This window comes from Canis lupus, chromosome 13 (assembly GCF_048164855.1).
Source record: "Canis lupus baileyi chromosome 13, mCanLup2.hap1, whole genome shotgun sequence".
Classification (NCBI taxonomy): Eukaryota; Metazoa; Chordata; class Mammalia; order Carnivora; family Canidae; genus Canis; species Canis lupus.
In genome coordinates, this window is record NC_132850.1 from 11661229 (window position 1) to 11686580 (window position 25352).

At 35.3% G+C, this 25352-nt stretch overlaps 1 protein-coding gene across 4 annotated transcripts in view; it reads left to right on the forward strand.

Moving 5' to 3' along the window:
• Positions 1-25352, forward strand: part of FAF1 (Fas associated factor 1) — a 460794-nt gene that overhangs the window by 187650 nt on the left and 247792 nt on the right. For all 4 annotated transcript variants that reach the window (XM_072772177.1, XM_072772178.1, XM_072772179.1 and 1 more), the window contains 2 exons: positions 7050-7141; positions 14637-14728. In XM_072772177.1, the coding sequence (XP_072628278.1) occupies positions 7050-7141; positions 14637-14728 (184 nt within the window). The remainder of the gene's footprint in view (positions 1-7049; positions 7142-14636; positions 14729-25352) is intronic.

Consider the following 25352-nt stretch of genomic DNA (forward strand, 5'->3'; position numbering starts at 1 on the left):
AGTGTCCAGTCATCTTCTAGGTATTTACTCAAGAGAAATGAAAGCATATCTATCAAAACGTGTTCATGGCAATTTATTTGTAAAAACACCAAACCGTAAATAACCCCAAATGCCCATAAACCATTGGATGGATAAGCACATTGTTGCATATTTATACAATGTTATACTACTTAGTAATAAAAGAACTGGACTGTTGTTACATATAACAATGTGGGAGAATCTCAGATTAGTCTGAGTGAAAGAAGCCAAATTGAACAGATGTATTCTGCAATTCCATTTATATAAAATCATAGATGATTCTAACTAAGTCATAGTTAAAGAAATCAAAGCAGTTCTCTGAGGATGAAGTAAGGATAGTGTAGAGGAATTACCAGGGAGCGTTAAAAAAAAAAAAAAAAAAAAAACCTGAAGGGGGTGAATTTACAACCTTGATTAGGATGAATTTCACTTTTTGGATATATTTGTCAAAACTTATGAGATTGTAGATTTTAAATGTGTGCAGCTTATTTCATGTCAATGATAAGGCTGTTAATTTTTTAAAAGCACAAATATAATTCCAAAGTAGCTATAGAAGGAAGCAAATTATACATGTGTATAGATGCAAACAGAAATCAATAAAGCAGAAAATGGATATATAGTAGAGAAAATGAACAAAATAAAACAGCTTTTTTTGAGAAGATGAATAAAGTTGATAATTCATTTGCTACTATTAATAAGAACAAAAGAAAGAAAGCACGAGTTATTCATATTGGAAATGAAAGGAACCTATAGACATTAAATGGGCTATAAGGCAACATCAGGAACAAATTTATGTCAGTAAATTTAAAAGATATATCAAACTTTAAGAAGCTATGAAAATTATGTTAAAGGTACAAATTATAGCTGACAGAAGAAAAATTAAAAATCTGTATAGGTATGCATCAAATACATAAATTGAATTGACAATCAAAAACTTGCCCAAAAACCTTCCCAGAAACCAAACCCAATATTATTAAATGGCTTCATTGGTAAAGCCTGTCTAATATTTAAGGAAGAAAGACTAGCAATCATTCATAGAGACAAGATAAAGTATTTCCTTATTCATTTCATGAAACCAGCATTACTCTAATACTAAAACCAGACAAAGACATTACAGGAAAAGAAAACTACAGACCAGTATTTCTAACAATTACAGAGGCAGAAATCCTTTACAAAATATTTGCAGGTTGGGGTGCCTGGGTCACTCAGTCAAATTAAGATCTGACTCTTGATTTCTGCTCAGGTCACGATCTCAGGTTCATGAGATCAAGCCCCGAGTTGGGCTCTCTGCTCTGTGGAATCTATGTGTCTCTGTCCCTCTGCCCCCTACTCTCGCTCATGTGCTCTCTTGCTCACTCTCAAATCTTAAAAAAAAAAAAAAATGCAAGTTGAATTTAGTAAAATATAATAAAATACATGTGTATATAATATACCTCATGGTCAAGCAAGTTTATCCAGGAATGCAAAGCATGTTTAACAGCCTATAATTTGTTCTTGTAATTCACCGTATTAGAACAATAAATGAGAAAATTCATCTGATATTTCAGTAGGTGGAGCAAAAAAGCACTTAATACCCATTCTTGTGTAAAAAAAATCCTAAATTCATAACTAGTAAGAATAGAGGGAAACTTTGTCAACCTCATAAAGCACTTTGCTGAGGAACATACAACTAATATAATACTTTATAATTAAAGACTAAATTCTTCCCTCTTTAGATCAAGAACAATGCAAGGTCCACTTGTAACACATCTATCCAATGCTTTGTAGAAGATATGCAAATAGCCTTTAAGCGCACAAAAAGATTCTCAGTGTTATTACTTATTATTAATCATCAGGGAATACACAGTGAGAAACTACACCCACTGGAATGGTGAAAATTAAAAAGAAAATTCTTTTTGTTAATAGTGATATGTAACCTCTGGAATTTTGGTGGAATGCATGATGGTATAATCACTTGGAAAAACAATTTGGCAGTTTGTAAAGCAAAGTTAATCATACAGTCTAGCAGTTCCATTCTTAGATATTTATTCAAGAGAAATCAACACATATTTATGAAAGAGTTTACACAATGTTCATAGTAGATTTATTTGCTGTAGGGAAAAAATAGAAACACCGCAGATGTTCATCAGCTGGTAAATGTATAAATGAATTGTGCAATATCCATATGTATTTTATTTGTTCTTGTGTAACAAATGACTCAAAATTTAGTGATTTAAGAAAACATTTGTTATCTCACAGTTTATGTAGATAAGGAATCCAGGCATGGCTTAGCCGTTCTCTTACCAGCTGCAATCAATATGTCATCTCAAGGCTCAACTACGGAAGTATACACTTTTGAGATCACTGATGTGGTTGCTGACAAGATTCATTTCCATGTGAGCTGTTCAGCCAAGAGATTCAGCTCTTCACTCACTCTTGGGTGGAGGCTGCCCTCTGTTCCTTACTATTTGCACCTCCATATACCAGTTTACAAGGCAGTTGGTATCATCAGAGAACAAGTAAAGGTCAAGAGAGAGTGTGCTAGCAAGATGGAAACCATAGTCTTGTAACCTATCTCCAAAGTCACATCCCATCACCATTGTTATATTCTCATTAGAAGTAACTTGATATAACTTACACTCATGGGGGCGGGAATTACAAAGGACATGAATACCACGAGGGTGGGGAGCATTGGAAGGCATTTCAGAAGCTGCCTACTTTACAATATAATGAAATACTACTAAACAATGAGAAAGTACTGGTTATTGGTATAGATAGATAACAGTGTAGATGAATGTCAAAAACATTATGCAGAGCAAATGAACCCAGACATAAAAGATAACAGACAGAACTAATCTTTAGAATGAGAAGAAAGATCAGTGGTTAGATGGGAGAAGGTTTTTGTTTTGAAGGGGTATGAGTACCTTTCGTGATATAAGAAATGTTTTTTATCTTAATTGTGGTAGTGTTACAGTGGTGTATATATTTGTCAAAACTTAGAGTGAATTTTATTATATGTAAATTATCTAAGTTGGGTTTTAAAAAAAATATCCTATTGGAGTCAGTGGAATCTTTTTGCAGTTTTATTGAGATGTAATTGATATGCAACACTGTATACTTTTAAAGTGCACAGTGTAATGACTTGACTTGCATATATTGTAAAGTGATGACCACAATAAGTTTAGTTACCATGCATCATCTAATATAAATACAAAAAAAAAAAGAGTTTTCTCTTTGTGATGGGAACTCTTAGGATTTACTCTTAACAACTCTAAAATATACCATATAGTATTGTTAATTGTTATCATGTTATATGTTTTATCCCCAGTACTTATTTATTTTATTTATTTATTCATGAGAGACACAGAGAGATAGAGAGGCAGAGACATAGGCAGAGGGAGAGGCAGGCTTCACTTGGAGCCTGATGTGGGACTCCATCCTGGGACCCCAGGATCACCCTCTCAGCCGAAGACAGATGCCCTACTGCTGAGCCACTCAGGCATCCCCCCAGTACTTATTTATATTATAACTGGAAGTTTTGAGCACCTTCATCCAATTCCCAACTCCCCACTTGTGTTTACTAAAAAGTCTGAGCTCTTTCTGTGTGCTTTTTTTTTAGATCTACATAAAAGTGAGATAAAATATAATGTTTATATAAATTATATAATATATATTATTGTATTATATTTATTTATACAAGTATAAATACTTTTCTGACTTTTTTCACTTAGCATAATACCCTCAAGGTTTGTTCATGTTGTCAAAAAAATGGCAAGATTTCCTTTTTTTATGTCCGAATAAAATTGAAGTGTATACATATATTACAACTTTTTCATTCATTCAGCCATCAATGGACATTTAAGTTACTTCCATATTTCGGCTGTTGTAAATAATGCTGCTATGAACATGAGAGCACAGATATCTCTTTGACATAGTGTTTTTGTTTCCTTGGATATATTGCTGGATCATATGGTAGTTCTGTTTTTAATTTTTTGAGGACCCTCCATTCTGTTTTCCCTAGTGGTTGTACTAACTTACAATTCTACCAGCAGTGCACAAGGGTTCCCTTTTCTTCACATCTTTGCCAGCATTTGTTATCTCTCAACATATTAGTAGTAGCCATTCTAATAGGCACAAGGTGATATCTCATTGTGGTTTTGACTTGTATTTCCCTAATAGTGATGCCGAGTACCTTTTCATTTATCTGTTGGCCATTTGTATATCTTCTTTGGAAAAATATCTATTCAAGTCCTTTGCCCCCCCCCCCCTTTTTTTTAAAGATTTACTTATTTATTTTAGAGAATGAGAGAGAATAAGGGAAGGGACAGAGAAAGAAGGAAAGAATCCTTAAACAGATTCCTGCTGAGTTCAGAGCCCAACATGGGGCTCAGTCCCAGGACCCTGAGATCATAACCTCAGGTGAAATCAAGAGCCAGATGCTTAAAACAACTGAACCACCCAGGCACCCCTGCCTATTTTTAATTGGATTGTGTGTGTGTGTGTGTGTGTTTTGCTATTGTGTTGTGAGTTCTTTATATATTTTGGATATTAACTCCTTATCAGATAAATGGTTTGCACATTCAGTGGACTGTTCTTGATGACATCTGCATATCTTCACATTTTCCCAAGTAACATACTAGCATGCTTGTGTTATCTTGGGCTAAGATTTTTGGTGTCATGCAGACCCATATACAAATACTGGCTCTAAAACTTGCTGCATTCTAGTACTTCACTGACCTAGATTATTTTGGATATTCCTGAAACAATAACTACTGTTTTTAGAATCTATACTGGTTACATTCTGTGCTAGACATTTATGTGTGTATTACCTTAGTTAACACAAATCAAAATAACCAACATTTTTGAGTCCCTTGTGTATTAGACACATATTAATATAGAATATTTACCATGCCTTATGTGATTCAATGTAGCAACTCAATGAAGTGTTGGCACTAATACTATCCCCACTTTACAGAAGAAGAAATTGAAACCAACAGAAAATAAATTTTTAAAATATGAGGAACTCAGGTTGCTATCAAGATTCTGGTTTTGTTTTCTATTCCTCTCTACCTGTAGAATTAGACTGTTTTATATGTTACCGAAGCTTGCTGCAAAGAGTAACTGCAACTTCAACTTAAAATCTCTTTTTGTATTTCTTTAAGAAACTTCTTTTAGGTTATGAATGCTAAGAGTGTCTCCAAGAATCTAAGTAGAAGGTGTCAAGTGAAGATCAGATTCTAAGAGGAAAACACTGGGCAGACTCTCAAGAGCATAAGCTTAGTTCTAGACAAGTACAGTTCTAGAAATACCAACCTTAGCCATAAACGAAAAGGCAATATTTGTATGTATTTGATATAAAAATATGGCTTATTATTCTACCATTTCCACAAACAGAACATTACTTTGTCAGCAGTGACATTTTTGAAGGTCAAGGTTGATAAAAATTTGTGCTTGTAAAATCTATTAATCACTTTCAGAAGTGCTCAGATAAGAATTTTCTTTGGGGAGGTAAGACTGTGTCACTAAGGCAGTGAAGTGTTTGTGGCGGTACCTACTTTGGCAACTGTGTTTCCATAGTACTTGGGTAGCATAAGTTTTTCCCCCCTTCTTTTCCTTTGTCAATGTGGGGTTATTTTTCCTCTTTTAGTATATAATATAATCAGTTTTATCAGTATTCAACCACTTATTGTAAAATGGGGTTGAATTATATGTTAATCTAAAAGTGTAGACAAGGGGCGCCTCAGTGGCTCTGTTGGTTAAGTGTCCAACTCTTAATTTCGACTCAGGTCATGATCTCAGGGTTGTGAGATTGGGCCCCATGTCGCGCTTGGCATGAGTCTGCTTGAGATTCTCTCCATCTCCCTCTCCCCTTCTTTCTGCACATGCTCTCTCTAAAAATAAACAAAATCTTAAAAAAGAATATAGACTAGCAACAACCTAATAAAAGTAGATATGTGCAATACTTATACATTCTGATTCATCTGATCTAATATACTGTAGTTCCAGAAATTAATTAATTAATTTACTTATATATTTTTAAAAAGATTTTATTTGACAGAGAGAGAGGACAAGTAGGGGAAGCAGGAAAGGGAGGAGCAGACTCCCCACTGAACAGGGAGCCTGATGCAGGGCTCTATCCCAAGACCTTGGGATCATGACCTGAGCCAAAGGCAGACACTTAACCAATGAGCTGCCCAGGCGCCCAGCTGATTGATTTGTAAGTAGACTTGATTTATGAAAAATAATTTGTGGAGTACTGGGAAGATTTTGATTCCTCACTGTTTTTCGTTAGCATCATGTTCATTTTTGCCTTTTACCTTTAAGTCTTTTGTCTTCACTGAATAGAATAACTTTTGGTTTGGCTGGGTTTAAGTCTTATCTCTTTTCTTAAAGCTTTATTTATCCAACACAATTTTTTTTTCTTTTCTGAAATTCGGTTGCTTGTCTTTTTAACAAAATTTAGATTGTCTTCTAGATTATATACGTTGGCTTTATTTTTTCAGCTGCTTTCACGGATATTATTTCCTTTTATCCTTAGACCCTGGAAATAGTTAAGAAAGGCAATATTATTATCCACTTTATGATACAAAAACTAAGAATAGATATTTAATTTCTTTAAAATAAGACTTCAACCCAAATTTTCATTCCACAATCTGCTTTGCTTATACTATACCAGTTCAAGTTTTATACTTTACCTGCTATTCCTACCATATGCTGAGCATATAGTCGTATCGTCAGTTGATTGATTTAAAATATTTGTTTATATTCAAACCCCCATTCCCTGGTATCTGTTTCTTTTAAAAAGCTATGCAATTAACTAGTTAATTAATTGTAGAGTCTTTTTCATAATTAATCTTAAAACTGGAGTCCTTCAAAGGGGCAACATTTAGTTCAAGATTTGAAGTTTGGACTATGGAAAATTTTCTTATTTATTCATCAGACATATGTCATTGACTGTGTACCATATGCCTAATATTAGTGGTAGCCATGGATATGGACAAATGTTGATTGTGTTATTTTATTAGTAACATTGTCTTTTCGTATTTATACAGGAGAGATTAAACAGATTCTAGAAAATGAACTTCAGATTCCTGTGTCTAAAATGCTGTTGAAAGGCTGGAAGACCGGAGATGTGGAAGACAGTGTGAGTTTCTTAATTGCCTAGAAATAAAAGAAAATTAGGTCATGCAGTTGAATAAACAATATATAAAAATTGGTTTTTATTAGTTTTGTTGCATATGACAAGTGGATTTTGGTAATAGTAACTTAGTTTAAAGAATCAACAAACTGTTCTTCAAGTTAAAACATTTTCGTGGTAAACCAGCAATAGTTTTGAATTAGCTAGGTATATAAATGAAAACACTATATGCCATGTTTTTCCTATTTCTGTTATATAGGAGTTAGTTTGGCACTCTTTTGAGAACTTTTACTTTTTTTATCAAACATCATAGGATGTCAGTAAGTGCCCTAGAATAGTAATTTACTGAACAATTACTTACTGGCCTGAAAGGAGTCATCCACAATGTGTATGTATGGCAGATATTGATTATGGAAAAAAGATAATAATAAGACATTCTTTTTAACTTGGAAAATTTAATGGTAGAATCTTTGTTTACTGGTAGTGGCAAGGGCACAGAATGAATTGTACTTCAGAATTTTCATAAAGTGTTACAATTATAAAGCAGTAGCTGCTATTCTCGAGGACCCAGTAGCAGCCTCAGGTATTAAATATTTCACATGCTCTTTCTTTGTCTTGACAGAGAGAGAGGGGAAGGATGGAAAGAAATGAAAGAACTCTAAAGTTTTATGTGTTTGAAATGCAAATAGTTATCAGATACTTACACAATCTTTATATGGTTATTAACTTGATATTTAAATATCTAGGCATTGGGATCCCTGGGTGGCGCAGCGGTTTGGCGCCTGCCTTTGGCCCAGGGCGTGATCCTGGATACCCGGGATCGAATCCCGCGTCGGGCTCCCGGTGCATGGAGCCTGCTTCTCCCTCTGCCTGTGTCTCTGCTTCTCTCTCTCTCTCTGTGACTGTCATAAATAAATAAAAAAAAAAATTTAAAAAAAAAAAAAAAATAAATATCTAGGCATAAATTTAGAATCTTCAACTTTTGGTTCAGTTCTTTGTCAATTACTTCTGGTAGATATTGTGCTTATAAATATTTATATGTGAGTTCATTTGGTTTGTGGAGATGTTTGGAGTATTTCAATAAGATATTTAAATGAATTTCATGTTTGCAAGAGATTTATAAATTAAGCTACAAGTTAGTGATGTACTATTTTAGAGGTCAGAAGACTTTTTCTATATAGAACCAGGTTGTAAATATTTTAGGTGTGCAAAATATAGTCTCCATTGTAGTTACTCAGTTCTGCTGTGGTAGCGTGAAAGGACCCATAGCCATATGTGAAAGAGTGAGCCTTGACTGTGTTCCAATACATCTTTATTGATAGACACAGAAATTTGAATTTTATAGAATTTCACGTATTGTGAAATACTCTTCTTTTGATTTTTTTCCCCCACCATTTAAAGATGTAAAAATCATCCTTAATTCATAAGGCCATATAAAAATAGGCAATGGGCTAGATTTGTCCCATAGGCATAGTTTGCTGACCCATGGGGCTACATGGCTGTTGTAATTGAAACATAGATTAAAAAATAAAAAGAAATGCTACCTGAGTAATCAACAACCTTGGCAGAAATATATCATTTATTTGTTCATTTATTGAGAAACCAGTGGATATGAATCAGTCGCACATGGCATTTTCAATAGTTTGTGAAAAAAAGGGCAATTATTTTGAAAATGTTCTTAAAGCTATCTGTTCTAATATTTAAACATAGTCTTTTGTTACCAACAATATTTTCAGTCACTTATTTCTGTGTACTCTTTTCCTAAGGTGATTTCTGCTATTCCAATGCCATTAATTTTCTGATTGCTCCAAAATTTGTATTTCCAGGTTATACTTCTGTGTATACTCTGTATACTCTGTATACTTCATGTATCCAAATTGGTAATTCACTTTTGTACTTGTATGCCTTATGACATCTTTAAGTTAGCATGTTTAAAATGGACCTCTTGGTTTTCCTTCCCATGCCATTTCTCTACCAGTTTCTTCCCAATAAACAGTAGCACTGTATAGCCACTGCTGAATCCAAAAATACGGGCATCCCGTCTTTTCCCATTTCAAACAACACCTAATCCTTTGGTAAGTCCTATAGCTTCTATCTCCAAATATATCTCAACTATAGCCACTTTTCAGTATTTTTATTGTGCTGCCTAATCAAGGCCATTAGCATCTTTTGTCCATACCAGTGTAACAGCTTCATCATTGTTTTCCAGCTTCCTTTCTTGGGTTCATCCTTACATTCTCCACAAGCAGCCAGAATGGTCTTTTAAAAAAGCACATAAATTGAATTATATCACTCTCCTGTGTTTTGTTGCACTTTGAATAAAATTCAAGCTACTCACCATCATTCAAAAAGCATTTTATTATTTATCCACTGTTCACCTCTACAACCTCATCTTCAGCCTTTCTTACCCTCACTCTCCATGATGCAACCATAGAAACCCCTTTTTAATTTTTCTAATAGACCCAAGTCTACCTGTACCTTCAACTGCTTGGAACGATTTACCTCCAGTTCTTCACATGGATGGCTCTATTTCATCCTTCAAATTTCAGTTTAAACATTACTTTTTCTAACAGGCTTCTGTGTAAAATTAGGTTCCCATCCCAGCAATCTCCATGAATTGGAGTAAATGTTTGTAGAATGAATGAATGAATGACTTAAAGAAAGTCACACTGTATGTGATTTGGGGGAGATTTAGTGGAAAATCTTTGGGTGGTGGCATGGCAAAAGAACAGTAGTGATTTGGCCAAGTGGTAAGAGTAAACATTTATCAGTAATCCACCAAGTAAAATAATGAAAAATAGAAAGGTAAAAATAATTTTTCTATGTATATATATGTGTGTGTGTTTTGTTTGCATGTTAACTCTTAACTCTGTAGAGGTAACACAGATCAGTTTCAAAAAGGCTTATACACATTGACATAAAGATTCGGGACTTAAAAAAAAAAAGATTCGGAACTTAAAGGTGAAGTTATGAGTAAAGCCCACTACAGTATTTTTGTAGATCATGAATTACAAACCATTAATAAGTTGTGTAGTGAACTGAGTGGGTTGTAGCCAGCATTAAGAAAAAAGAAGAAATAGAAGATGTCAGAGTATATTGCAAGTAATAAGGTTAAGTATTTTATTTAACATATAGCTAATATGGGTCATACTAAGTCCCAATGTCCTTGAAGTAAGACTGTGTACCTAGTAAGATGGACCTTCTTGTGGGGGGATCAAGAATGAGTTCCTCATACTCTGTGCTTGGGTGAGATCAGCCCCTGTCTCTACTTCCATCTGCGGGGTTAACAGAGATTCCTAGATATTTACTACACCTTGCATTCCAACACTATCAGCCTTGACATTATTATTTGATTAAACCAGGACTGATTTGATTACATCTTTGCCCACTGTTTATACCAGTCACTGCAAGGAGTTGAAGTTTCTCATATCACCCTCACTCGAATTTCCATAGTTTCTGCACAGGCCATCTCTGTCTCTATCCTTTTTCATCTACAATACCTGAAATCTGTTCGCTACTTCTGTGGAGCTAATTTTATCACTAGCCAAATTCCTTCTGTTGTCAGCCTCTTCCCTGCATGCTCGCTTCACCATCTTCCTTTGATTAAAACCTGTCTTCTGGAGGACGTTGTTTCTCTATAGGCTTCTCTGTGTTAATTGCTTTTCTTTAGCAGCTATCATACCACTGGACTATCTGTTAAAATATGTATCCTTATTGTACATCTCTTCCACTTCCAGACCTTTATCAGTCCTTCTTCCTCTCTAAAGATCTGTAGCTTTGAATTTCATGTCAAAAGGTCATCACCTACTTATTGAGGTCATCTTCCCTCATTTCCTGATGATTTTTAAGTCCTGGTCTATAATTGCGGTCTTAATTCTTAGTTTAAAATCTTTGTAAGTGGTACTTCTAATACCTTGGCTTAGTTTCTTGAATTTCTTTCCTACAGAAATCTTTTTCTTCACTCTGTATCAGCTATATCTTCCCATGGTTCTATCATTTAATTATAATTCTCAAATCTTAATTTCAGGCTTCCGTTTCTTGTTTACCATTTCTTATCTTTCTAGCTCATTTTCTTTGGCATCTTGACTTCACCAATCCTTCAACACTATCTGTTGTGCCCAAGATTGCGAATCCAAGAAACCACCAAGGAGCCGACACCAATGCAAGTGCACAAGGGTTTATTTGCAAGCTCGAGCTTGGGTCCAAGTATACCGGACACAGCGGAGCAGGGACTTGGACCCCGAAGTGAAGTGACACAGCGGAGCAGGAACTTGGACCCTGAAGTGGGTTACAGCTGGGTTTTTTATAGGCTGGTCTAGGGGATTTTCAGAAGGGATGGAGGAATTTCTCAAGTTCTGTTTACATTTTGATATGGGGCTTTCAAGGGCATTGAGCTCTGTTCTCATTCTAATATGGGACTTTCTATCACGGGTGTGGATTCTGTTGTCTTTCTGATGTGGGATTCCCTGCAAGGACATTGAGGACATTCTGCAGTTTTTCCTATAAAGTTCAGCTCTTATTCACAGGGACCTAAGATGGCTGTACTTGTGCTAATGCTAAACTTGAGGTGGAATGGCCTTGATTTTTCTCGGCCTCCACATATCTAGGCCTCCAATCTTCCCAATCCATTGTTTCTGCCATCTGTTCATGCCACTACCTCCTTCATGTCCTCTATTCCTTACAGTGGATTAAATCCCACAGTTAATCATTATACTCACTTTCTTGTGCATAGTCTCAACTCTTGCTTTATGGATCCTGAATGACAAAAAAAAAAATCCTTTTTTTTGATAAATCCAACTCCACCTGTTCTGTGCCTTACAGCTAAATATGGCTGTAGAAATATAAAATTATGGTGTTGGTGTATCTTTAAATTCATAATTATGATCTTTAGAGAGTCCTTTAATGTTGCTAGGCAATCACTGTATTTACCTGGTTTATCCACACTCCTAAATGGTTATGTTACACTTATCGTCTCTTCAAACCTTTAAAGCACCTCTCCCTCATTGTCACTCTCAGCTGATAACTTGACTTCCTGTTTTGTTTCACTAACAAAATAAAGGCAATACAGGAAAATTTCTATAAGCTCCCACCTTGGTCTCTGTTTATTTAACTGCATTTTATATACATACTCTTCTTTTGTTACTCTAAATGGCCTATCCAGTCTCTTTTCAAAGACCAACCCTCCATGTTTGCTTTGGATTATATTCTTTATCTCCTCTGGCCTACTCAAGAACTTTACTCTTAATTCTTCCCTGTGTTTCCTGTATCATCAATATTTTCCTTTAATAGATTATTACCTCTAGAGTGTAACAACAAATATGATGTTATTTCTTCCATTTTTCTCTTGATCCTGCTTCCCCTTCCAGCAGTCACTCCATTCCTCTAGTCCTCTTCATAACAAAACTTTCCCTAAAGAGTTGTTTATATTTCTTATCTCTAATCCATTTCTCCCCATGTCTCCTGAGTCCTGTCTAAACAGAGAACTGCTAGTGTTCTTGTCAAAGTCACCAGTGAAGTGACCACATTACTAAATTCAGTGGTGATCTTATCCAGCGTAATGACTTTTAAGTGTACCTATATGCACAATTTTATATCTTTATATCTCCACCCTGGACTTGTTCCCTGAATTCCAGATTGATATATCCAGCTGCTTATTTTCTCCACTTAAATGCCTAATACACATTTCAAAATGTGTATTACCTGCCTGAAATGGAAGTCCTTATCCTGTCTTTCCCATTTTAATTGATAGTAACTTAATCCTTCCAGTTGTTCAGTCTAAAATCTTTAGGACCATTACCAACTCCTTTCTCTCATAACCTATATCCAGTGTGTCAAGAAATTCTTTTGGCATTGTCTTCAAAATATATCTAGAATCCAGCTATTTGCATCACTTTTACTGCATCACTTTTATTTTGCATCACACAGACATAAGCCATTATCACCCTTATCTTAGTATATTCCATTAGCCTTCTCTGTGCTTCTGCCCTCCTCTGCCAGTCCCTTTCCATCTGTTTTCAACATAGCTGACAAAGTGATTCTTTTTAAATGTGAATCTAATCATGTTACTCTAATAATTTCTCATTTCATTCAGAGTAAAAGTCAGAGCTTGTAGCTCAACACATTTCTTGTCCCTACCATGAATGTTCTCTCTCTGACCTATCTCTGCCAGTGCTCATTTGACTTCAGTGACAATGGACTTCTTGTTGTTCTTTAAGCACATTTTGTGCTGGTTGTGTTTCCTTTGCCTGAAATATTCTTTATCTGTATAGTCTCATGATTTGTTTCATCACCCTTTAAAAGTCTTTACTCAAATGTCACATTCTTCAAGTGAGCTCTCCCCTGATCACCAAGTTTAAAATGACATAACTTCCCACCTCCATATTTATCACCCCTCCTTCCCTGATCTATCTTTAGTCCAAAAAATCATCACTTTTTAATATTCAGCTATTTAGATAACTTTATTAATCCTAATAAAATAAAGCTCTATATAAGATTAGGAGATTTAAACTATTCTGTTCACCACTATATCCACAGTGTGTGGAGTAGTCCTGGCACAGAGTAGGTGGGTCAGTAAATATCTATTGAATAAATATGTATGTCCTGGATTATGATATAAAGATGTAAAATGTGTTTCTTAATGCATTTTTCTGTCAAAAAAAGTTTGAGGGGCGCCTGGGTGGTACAGTCAGATATTGTTTAGTTCTTGATCTTAGCTCAGGTCTTGATCTCAGGGTCATGAGTTTGGGCCCCATTTTTGGGCTCCACCCCAGCTTAAAAAAAAGGTTTGAACTATGTTAGTATTTACCATCGAGTTAGAAGTTTGAAAGGTATGCAGGAATTTTACAGCCACAAAATTTACTGAATTTTTGTATGATTTTCAAGATGTAGTTTTGATATACCCCAAGGGTAGTTTATTCACCCTGGATGAATCATTTTAACAAAAAAAAAATTCTCTGGAATAAGAGTTTTCTTTGGAGTAAAAGTTGAGTGACCTAGGTAATACTTACTAGAGACCTCATCCAAGTTACTTTCCTTTTCAGGCTTCATCTCCTCATGTATAAAGTCATTGGGTTGAGGTACTCACTATGATCTTTTCTAGGTCTTATGATCTCTGAAAACCTACATTGCAAAAAAAAAAAAAAAAAAAAACCTACATTGCTATTTTTTGCTCTAATGATCCTGGCACAAAGTGCATATTAGTTTCAAGGATATACTTCTTCAATGAAGAAATTAGTGATTCTTAACTGTGTTATCTATTTATCTCTCATCATGAGCTAAAGAATATGTTTTATTTTTAATGTTCATATTTATGCTTATTTATGATATATATATAGGAGAAATAAGTTACTTGCTTTCATTAGTTCTGCAATATTCTGCTTAGGAAATTGTCAAAGTTTTCAAAAAGTGAACTACAATATTGAAAAAACTTAAGAACTTTAGGGAAAAAATGAATAATGTACAATCAGCAGTCATTTTTTTGTTTTTAATTTTTCTTTTTCAGACGGTCTTAAAATCGCTACATTTGCCAAAAAACAACAGTCTTTATGTCCTTACACCAGACTTGCCACCACCTTCATCATCTAGTCATGCTGGGTAAGGTGTTTACTTTTTCCTGGGAATCTGAAATGAAAAGCTTGATTGTTAAGTTGCTTTAAGCTGTATGTAAATACCAAAATGAGATCAAATAAAAATCTTGAAGCTTTAATTTACCAACAACTATTAACTATATAAAATTTCAGATTATTTGGTTTGGATAGTTTGATTTCAGTGGTGGAATTTTTTTTACAAAGAAAATCTTTAGCAAAACTCCATTATGGAAAAAATAGTCAAAAATGGTACTGTTTTGTTTGAAGGGGAAAGACTAATTAATGTTGGAAGGAAGAGATTGAGTAAATGGAACTCAAGCTTCTCCCATGGCTAAAGAAGGCATACGTTTGAGGAAAATTCATTAGGCACTGCAGGTTAAAGCTTGAAAGGCACTGATACATTTTTATTAAGATTTTATCTCTTTTTGGAATAAAGTATCTCGTTCTTTTTTTCATTCACAGTGAACCTCAGGACATTTATAGAATGATTAAATGATTTTAACATTAAATTATATATGACATTGCTGGGTGAGGCAAATTAATCTAAAGTAAATGATGCTGGTGATAGAGTAATAATTTTTTTGAGTACAATATTATTCCAGAACTATGTTTAAGTTGTTTTTAGAATTTCATAGCTTTTATACACATTTACCTCTTTTAATACTACTTGATGATTTTGTGTAGTAGAGAGATCTGTGTGCCTTAACTTGGGAAATTGTCAAACTTTTCCTACCACATATCAAGTATCTTTATCATTATGTAGTAGAAGGGGGAAAAAATCCTGTTTGTTGTTTTGTTGTTTTTTTTTCTCTACTACACTGCTCACAGAACACTTCTGACTACCAAATGTGTTGGGTTCTTTTTCCCAACATCAGGCAATTCTTCAATACCAGCTTGATGTTCTGCAATTTAAATAAATTCTGATACTGTCTACCTGAAGATAGCATATAATCCCATAAATTCAGGGCTTAGTTCCATAAGACTGCTCCCACATCAGACACCATTTCAAGTGTAGATTGTCTCCTGTGCTTCTGAACAACTGGCTATATACATTGGATGTTCCCACAAACCCCTTCTTGGGTTTGATGATTTGCTAGAAGAGCTCACAGAACTCAGGAAAGTACTCTACTTACTATTAACCATTGTATTACAAAACATATTGTAAGGAATATAAATGAGCAGCCAGATGAACAGATCTATAGGACAAGATCTGAAAGTGTCTTGAGCACAGAACTTCTGTCCCTATAAAGTTTGGGGGTGTGCCACCCTCCCAGCACATAGATGCATTCTTGTTCACCAACTTGGAAGCTCTTCAAAACCTTTCAGCTAGGGTTTTTTATAGAGGCTTTATTACATAGGCACAATTAACTAAATTATTGGCTACTAATGATTAACTCAACCTCCCGCCCCTCTGCCCTCCCTACAAATGTGGAGGCAGGGAGAATGCAGGTAACTGAAAGCTCCAACCCTCTAATCTCTTGCTTGCTTTCCCTGGCAACCAGTCCCTCCCTCCCCTATCCTGAGGGTTTTTTTCTCAAAGTCATGAACTCATTAACAAACTCAGGTGTGGCTGAAAGGGGCTTGTCACAGATAAAAAGCTCCTTGCTCCTGTCACCTAAATCACTCTTATCATTTAGAATATTCCAAGGGTTTTAGGGAGCTCTTGTGTGGGGAAGACCAAATGTGTATTTCTTATTATAGATCATGACATTACAGGTAAATAGTAGCAAAAAAATTAAATTTGGCTTGTACCAAAGCAGTTTGTTCTGCCAGTTGTTTTCAGATGAATTTCTGGGGTATTTAGGATGATTTGATGATTATCTAGTTGTGTTTCTGGGATAAGGCAAGCCTAGGGTCCTTCTACTTTGCCACCATTTTCCAGCCTGGCTTAATGGATTTTTACCAAGTTAAATTGATTATGTTCTCTTTGTTGGAACAGTAAGACCAAAAATTTAAAGCCAAACAGAAGACATAAAAGGGAAGAAGGGACATGTAGAAATTCCCCTTAATGAAAAATCATGTTAATGCACATTTTATTAAAAACTAACTAAAATCCAAGTTGTTTTTCTTTTAGTGTATCAATTTAATATATTTTTCTATAAAACTAGGGATCATTTTCCCTTTTTTTTTTGGTGATGTATATCTGAATTTTGATTTCATGGGAGACAAAATCCATGCAGAACCTTAAATGCTAATGGTTATAATTATTTTTAACTTGTGCTTTTTAAGTTTTTGTTTCAACAAATGAAAATAAATTTTCAACATCTTAACCATATAGTAGAATCTAAAAACAATGTCCTACTGAAATATATATACGTATGTGTGTACACATATATGTATACACACACACATACATACACATATCCCATCCCTTTCTTCATCTCAAATTTAGGGATTTTGAAGAAATGATATATTTTATTTAGGTGGGGTTGGTTTGATGTTTAATTGGTTTTATTGCTTATTTTTCTCTGAGATGAGTCAACGTATCCTGGAAAATGGAGGGGAGTTGGATAATAACCTGCTTGTTAGCTGCAGTGCAGAACTACGATGAGGTCCTGCTGCTGGATTCTGCCATTGCAATTCCAGTGCATTGGCAAACATTAGGTTTTTTTCATTATTAAGTATCTATCTTTTCTAAATGAACTAGACAACACTGGTATTATAGTGTCACTCCTAAACAAAATTTATTATAACCAAGTCAGTAAAGTATTATGATTATAATATATCTCTCCAGACAAAGGATGCCAAGGTATAAGTATAATGAGAAAAATCCTGGATTACTCCCTCGGTTTAACAGGGACCCTAGGTGTTTCATTTATTATAAAATGGGAAGCATTGTTTTTAGTGTCAAAGTGGTTGTAAAAATTCAGTAGCAGGAGTGGTATAAATTACAAAGCACAATAATTAAAATGATTTGTTTATGCTAATAAATACCATTAGTAATCCTTTTTATTCAACTGTTATTTGATTCTTAGAATAACCCTGCAAGGATGAAGGTTGATTTTGATGTGTCTATTTATAAATGAGGAAATTGAGGTGTCTAAAAGAGTTTTGGATCATTCAAGGCCAATAGTAAATACTTCTGACTCTAAAGTCTGCATGTGACTCTCCATCTAGTATAGCTTTTGGATTCACAACAGAAATTTACAAGACTTTACTCTAAAGATGCCTCCTCTTTTGGAGGCAGTTATTTAGAAAGATTTTTTTAAAATTTTTATTTATTTATGATAGTCACAGAGAGAGAGAGAGAGGCAGAGACACAGGCAGAGGGAGAAGCAGGCTCCATGCACTGGGAGCCCGACGTGGGATTCGATCCCGGGTCTCCAGGATCGCGCCCTGGGCCAAAGACAGGCGCCAAACCACTGCACCACCCAGGGATCCCAGAAAGATTTTTTTCAATCTTGTAATTGTTATATACTCTTTGAAGAAGGCCATTTATATACATTATTTCACTTACTGTAATTCTCAGGAATATTCATGAAATTTTAGTGTATGATTTACTTTTTTTCTGTGTATATTTAATCATTTAGTAAAATGTAGATATAAAATAGCATGCTTTTAAATTGTTTACTGACAAACCATTTTATCCTCAAAGTTTGGGGAGAATTGTATATCTAGAGAACACTACATTTTAAACCCTGTCCTTTAAAAATTTTTTTTCTTTATTTTACTGCCACTAGGGGGTGCCTGATAATTGAGTCTTTTTTTATATTTACAATTTCTGAAAAAAGAAAACACTAAGAGCAGAAAACTATGATATGCATGTCTATAATTACATTTAGAATTATTTTACAGTGTGTTTTTCAGAAAATGGAGTATCAAGCTTTCTGAGAATATAAGAACAGTCTTTTTAATCAACCTTTAGGACAGTTGAAAATCACTTAAAAACACCTTTTAATAAATCACATTTCACTAATTAATAGGTGAAACAGTACCTCAATGGCAAAACTTTAAACTATAAGTCATAGTAAAATTAGCAAAGAGAGAAAACATGTTAATTATGCGTGTTTCATATTATAAGATTTAGTCTATCAAAGATTTATTGATTACATACTGAATACAAATAAGCTCTGTCCTCAAGTAGCTTATAACCTATTCATTAAAAGTATTAGGCTTTATCTTAATTTGTCTCTTTATAGAAATTTTGTGTAGATATCACTTTTAGTGTTCTCTCTACCACTTAGGTTGATTCATTCAGTAAGCTACTTTTTTCATATGCTGTAAAAGTTGGTGTTCCTGAGTCCTGTTCTCAGCAGTCTCTCCTACTGTAACTTCTCCCTTATATCTACTCTTAGTACTTCATTTTCCAAATATGTATAGATGGGGATCCCTGGGTGGCTCAGCGGTTTGGCACCTGCCTTTCGCCCAGGGCGGGATCCTGGAGTCCCAGGATCGGAGTCCCGTGTCGGGCTCCCGGCATGGAGCCTGCTTCTCCCTCTGCCTGTGTCTCTGTCTCTCTCTCTCTCTCTCTCTCTCTCTGTCTATCATAAACAAATATGTATAGATGACACAAATATCTGTTTATCAACCCACATGACCTAGTTGCCAGTGGAGCTTTTCACTGGTGTGTATGTCCATATGTAATTCAAAGTCGTATGTCTAGAAGTGAGAAAATCCTTAGAAATCTGTACTAGGGCCTATATTTTTGGTCTCAAGTATACAGTTGTGCAAAATAGTCAGTGTATTCCACCAGAATGATAATTACTTGAAAGGTCATTGAGTTTGGCATATTAATTGATGACTTTGTTGAGATTATTTTTGGTAGATAAGCATGAGAACCAGATTATAGTAGATGTTAAGGGATATGGGAGAAATGAGGAATTGGAGTTACTGTTATTTCAGAAAAGTTGACTGTGAAGGGAAGAAGTTGAGGAATGAGTAGGGACAAGAGACTGGAGAATTAAAAATATTAGGAGAAAGAGACAGCTGATAGGGAAAATTTGAAAAAGTAAAACCAAAAAAGAGCTATTGGCCAAAAAGGGTACAGTAGTGGCTTAGCTTGAGCTACTGTAACAAAATACCATAGACTGGGTGGCTTAAATCACAGACATTTATTTCTCACAATTCTTGAGGCTGGAAGTTTCAAGATTAAGTTTCCAGCAAGGTTTGGTTTTTGGAAAGGCTTTTTTCCTGGCTTGCAGACAACTGCCTTCTTGCAGTGTCTTCACATGGCTGAGATAGAGAGAAAGAAGATAGCAGGTGTGTGCGATTGAGCAAGTGAGTTCTGGTCTTTCTTCCTCTTCTTATAAAGACACCATTTCTGTCGGATTAGGACCCCACCCTTATGATCTCATTTAATCTTTCTTCTCCTCCTCCTCCTCCTCCTCCTCCTTCTCCTCCTCCTCCTTCTTCTTCTTCTTTTTAAAAGATTTTATTTATTTATTCATGATAGACACACAGAGAGAGGCAGAGACACGGGCAGAGGGAGCAGCAGGCTCCCCGTGAGGAGCCTGATGCAGGACTCGATCCCGTATCTGGGGATCAGGACCTGAGCTGAAGGCAGACACTCAACCGCTGAGCCATCCAGGCATCGCTCCTTACTTCTTTTTTTTTTTTTTTAAAGATTTATTTATTTATTCATTCAGAGAGAGCGAAGAGAGAGGCAGAGACACAGGCAGAGGGAGAAGCAGGCTCCCTGCAGGAAGCCCGATGTCGGACTTGATCCCGAGTCTCCAGGATCACACCCCGGGCTGTAGGCGGCACTAAACCGCTACGCCACCGGGGCTGCCCCCTCCTTACTTCTTAAAGACTGTCTCCAAATAGTTATATTGAGTATTAGGGCTTCAACATAAGAATTCTGGTTGGGAAAGGGGAAAATGCAGTTCAGTCCATAGCAGAGAGAGACAGAGTAGAGTCCAGGAATTAAATATTTGAAATTAAGTTAGCTAGCAGATTTAGGGACAGTAGGAAAGATAGAAGATTGAAGGAAATGGACAAAATTTCTGGGTTCCTAATTTTAGAGCTATTACAGTAAAAGTTGGCAACAAAGTAAAAATTACATATAATACTGAAATAGAAGATAGGTAATAGTTACAAGAATAAGAATGTTAAAGAAATATGAAGTTAAAGTGTCTGGTCAGTGACAGTGACAAAATGATTACCATTTATGAAGACAAGCGTTTTGCCAAGTCCTTCATATATATTATTATATTCTCACAGTAAACCATAAATATTATTAACCACATTTTGCAGATTAGGAAACTAAGTTCAGGGTAGTGTGACCGAGAAAGAGTAGTTATTGGGAGTTCATTTAGGTTCTTACTTGAAGAATGCTAGAGATTCTGATTAACTTTATACTAAGATTTATGTTTTTTCTTTTTCTTTTTTTAGATTTATGTTTTTTCTAATACAGACTAAATATTTTAACTAAAAGGAATAATGGTAAAGAAAAATAACCTGAATACTTCTAGAAGAAAAAAGAGAATGGGAAAACTTAGTTAATACATTAGCAAGCAATAGTATGAAAAAAGAAGCTCTGGAAAACAAGGAGAGTATAGAACAGAAAATATGATAGCAGAAAAAAAATCAAGTATATTAAAATCTCAGTAAATATTAAACTCTGCTATTAAAGATAAAAGCTCTCAAATAGGATTTTAAGAATTGTCCACTGTATGTTGTTTACTAGAGAATCATCTTTTGAAGAAATGGCGTAGAAAAGGGAAAATAAAGGGTCAGAAAATGATATTCTACCCAAATATTAGTTAAAAGAATGTGTAGCAATATTACTATCACATAAAATTGAATTTAAGGCAAATAGCAATGAGGGCCAGTTTATCAGGAAGATAGGACAGTTGTGAACTTGTATGCACAAACCAGCAAAATTGACAGAATTATAAGGAGAACGAGATCAACCACAATCATATACAAACATCTTTCAGAAACTAATGAATTAAGAAATATATCTTTGCAGGCTATGGAAGATTTGAATAGCTTGAGTTAAACACAAATGGAATACTGATGAAAATTGGCTATGTACTAGAACTCAAAGCCAGTATCAAAGAATCACTATTGTACTGACCTTATTCTCTGACCATTATGCATTAAAATTAGAGGTGAAGTAAGTAAAAGATATCTTTGAGATTCTCCATATATTTGGATACTACAAATAATTTATTTAAAAATTATGGGTCAGGGGATCCCTGGGTGGCGCAGCGGTTTAGCGCCTGCCTTTGGCCCAGGGCGCGATCCTGGAGACCCGGGATCGAATCCCACATCGGGCTCCCTGCGTGGAGCCTGCTTCTCCGTCTGCCTGTGTCTCTGCCTCTCTCTCTCTCTCTCTCTCTCTCTCTGTGTGACTATCATAAATTTAAAAAAAAAAATCTTTAAAAATAAATAAATAAATAAAAATTATGGGTCAAAACGAAATCATAATAGCAACTACTAGATATATTTAGAAGTGAATGTAAACGAGAGTGCTAGATACTAAAACTTTGAAAAAGTGGTATTTAGAAGGAAATGTGTAATCTAAGTCCACTAATTGGAAGACAGAAAAGATAGAAAACAATTGAATTGTTATTCAACTTAAGGAATTAGAGAAGTAGCAGAGTGAGTCAGAAGGAAATAGAAGGAAAGAAAGATAAAATCGCAGAAATTATTGATAGAGGTAATCAACAGCAATAACTCTTTGCTTGGAAAGTCAAACCAGGAAAAAATAAGAAAAATATCAAGTATGTATAAGGGGACTTAGCTGTAGATTCAGAAGAGATTTCTTAATTAATAAAATAACTATTAAATTAATATTACACAAAAGGGAAACTAATACATTGTTTGAAAACAAAAATATATATAATAATAAAATATATATCTTTATGCCAATAAAAATCTGAAATTTAGATGAAATGGAGAGTTCCATATAAAAAGTACTAAAATTAGTATAACCTGAAAAAATGATAACCATTAAAGAAACTGAATTAACAGTCAGAAATTTGATATACCATTCCTTTTTTTAAATAAATTTTTTTTTATTGGTGTTCAATTTGCCAACATATAGAATAACACCCAGTGCTCATCCCACCAAAAGCCCCCCTCAGTGCCCATCACCCAGTCACCCCCACCCCCCTCCCACCTCCTCTTCTACCACCCCTAGTTTGTTTCCCAGAGTTAGGAGTCTCTCATGTTCTGTCTCCCTTTCTGATATTTCCTACTCTTTTTTTCTCCTTTTCCCTTTATTCCCTTTCACTATTTTTTATATTCCCCAAATAAATGAGACCATATAATGTTTGTCCTTCTCTGATTGATTTATTTCACTCAGCATAATACCCTCCAGTTCCATCCACGTCAAAGCAAATGGTGGGTATTTGTCGTTTCTAATGGCTGAGTAATATCATTCCTTCCTCCTCTCTTACCCTAGAGAATTTCCATGATGAAGTCTTACTAAATCTTCATGAAATAGGATAGTCCAATCTTAAATACATTCTTCCCAGAGGGATTGCTGTCTATCTTATGTTATAGTGCTCATAGAATCTTGATACCAAAACCAGAAAAAGATAGTATAAGAAAAAATTATCTCAACTTGTAACCAGAGATAATAAAAATAAGCAAACTTTTCTTTGCCCCCTCTCAGTTTTACCATGTAATGATCTCTTTTTTTCCCTGTCTCTAATCCACCACCTTCAAATGGCATCTCCAAATTCAAATGGTGTTACTAAGATTGATTGATTGATTGATTTTAAGATTTTATTTATTTATTCATGAGAGACACAGAGAGAGGCAGAGACACGGGCAGAGGGAGAAGCAGGCTCCATGCAGGGAGCCCGATGTGGGACTCAATCCCCCGTGTCCAGGATCACACCCTGGGCTGAAGGCAGCGCTAAACCGCTGAGTCGCCTGGGCTGCCCTGTTACTAAGATTTAAATGAACCAATAGCTCTTTTTGGCAAAACATGACTTGATTGTGTTTCTACCCTACTCAAACCCCTCAAGTAGCTTTTCATCATACTTAGAATAGAATCCAGGTTCCTTACTCTGACCTCTAAAGAATTTGCATCATCTTATTCTGACCTTCCTCTTCGTTTCATCTCTTATTACTCTCCTTCTGGCGCATAGCTTGCCAGCCACACTGGCCTACTTACTTTTCTTTAAAAATTCTAAGTGTGATTCTACTTCAGAGCATTCGCCTATTCCCCTGCCTGGAATCATCTTCCACCAGTAATCAACTCGGTCATTTCTACTAGAGTAGTCCTCTACTCAAATATCATATCCTCAGAGAGGCTTTTCTTGATCCTCCTGTCTAAAATATCCCTCTGTCTTACTTTCTTCCTTTATCTTTCTTTATCATTGCAATACATTACATTCATATACATTCAGTATATTCATATTCATATTTCTTGTCCGTCTTCCTCATCACAGTGTAAAGTTACAAGAAATCAGGGACTTTTTTGTTGTTGTTGTTCATTGCTGTATCCTTGGCAGCTAAAAGAGTGCTTAAAACATACTAGGTACTTAGAAATATTTGTAGAATAAATATTGTAAAATGACACATTCCTAAAGATACTTGCCTCTTAAAGACCATAGCTAAGGAGTCAAGTTTTAGTGGTGGGATATGAAGCATCATGCAGAACAGAGATTACATATTTGGGGAACAGATCTTAAAAATGTCTCATAAATGTAATGAACTAGACAATCTTCACTTCTTGGCATGAGGTTAGCCTTATTTTTGTCCGATGTTCCTCATGGTTTTTCTCATCAAAATATGGAATAATGGAAGGAACTCTGGCTTAATAGAACACATAGGCTAGTCATTCTGTATTTGCCCTACAGTTTGGTGTCAGACAACATTTTTCCTCTCTGAGACTAGTTTCCTTAGTATTATTTCTGGTTGGCTATCTTCTTCAGCCAGATCTTGAGCTGTGAAAAGCAAGAACATTCTTTTTTTTTTTTTTTTAAGATTTTATTTATTCATAAGAGATACACAGAGAGAGGCAGAGATACAGGCAAAGGGAGAAGCAGGCTCCGTGCAGGGAGCTCAGTGTGGGACTCGATCCCAGGACCAGGATCACGCCCTTAGCCAAAGGCAGACGCTCAACTGCTGAGCCACTCAGGCATCCCTAGCAAGAACATTATTAATGAGTATCCCCCTCAGCTCATGAAGTAACATGTATGTACAAGGCCTTTTTTTATTTTTAAGATTTTTATTTATTTAAACATGAGAAACACAGAGAGAGGCAGAGAGAGAGAGAGGCAGAGACAGGAGAAACAGGCTCCATGCAAGGAGCCCAATATGGGACTCAATCCCAGGACTCCAGGATCACGCCCTGAACCGAAGGCAGACGCTCAACCACTGAGACCACCAGGAGTCCCATAAAAGGCCCTTAACAACAAGTCCTTGTTGTAAAGAATATGAAAAGTTTCATGACTAATTGAGGAATGTGATTTTTGCTCCACGCATCCATAGTCTCTCCATTGGTTGTTGGTTGTTTTACTAACTGTTAAATTTATCATAAAATATTTTTCAGATAAATTGAGAGTCCACCCAAATGTTATTCCTGCAGGATATCAGTTATTCACTTATTTACTAGATGTCAATTGAGTACTGTCTTACAGTGTGTTAAGTTATTGTTCTAGGGATTGTACTAGGGATACAATTAAGTTATTGTTCTAGGGATTGTACTAGGGATACAGTGAGGAACAAGG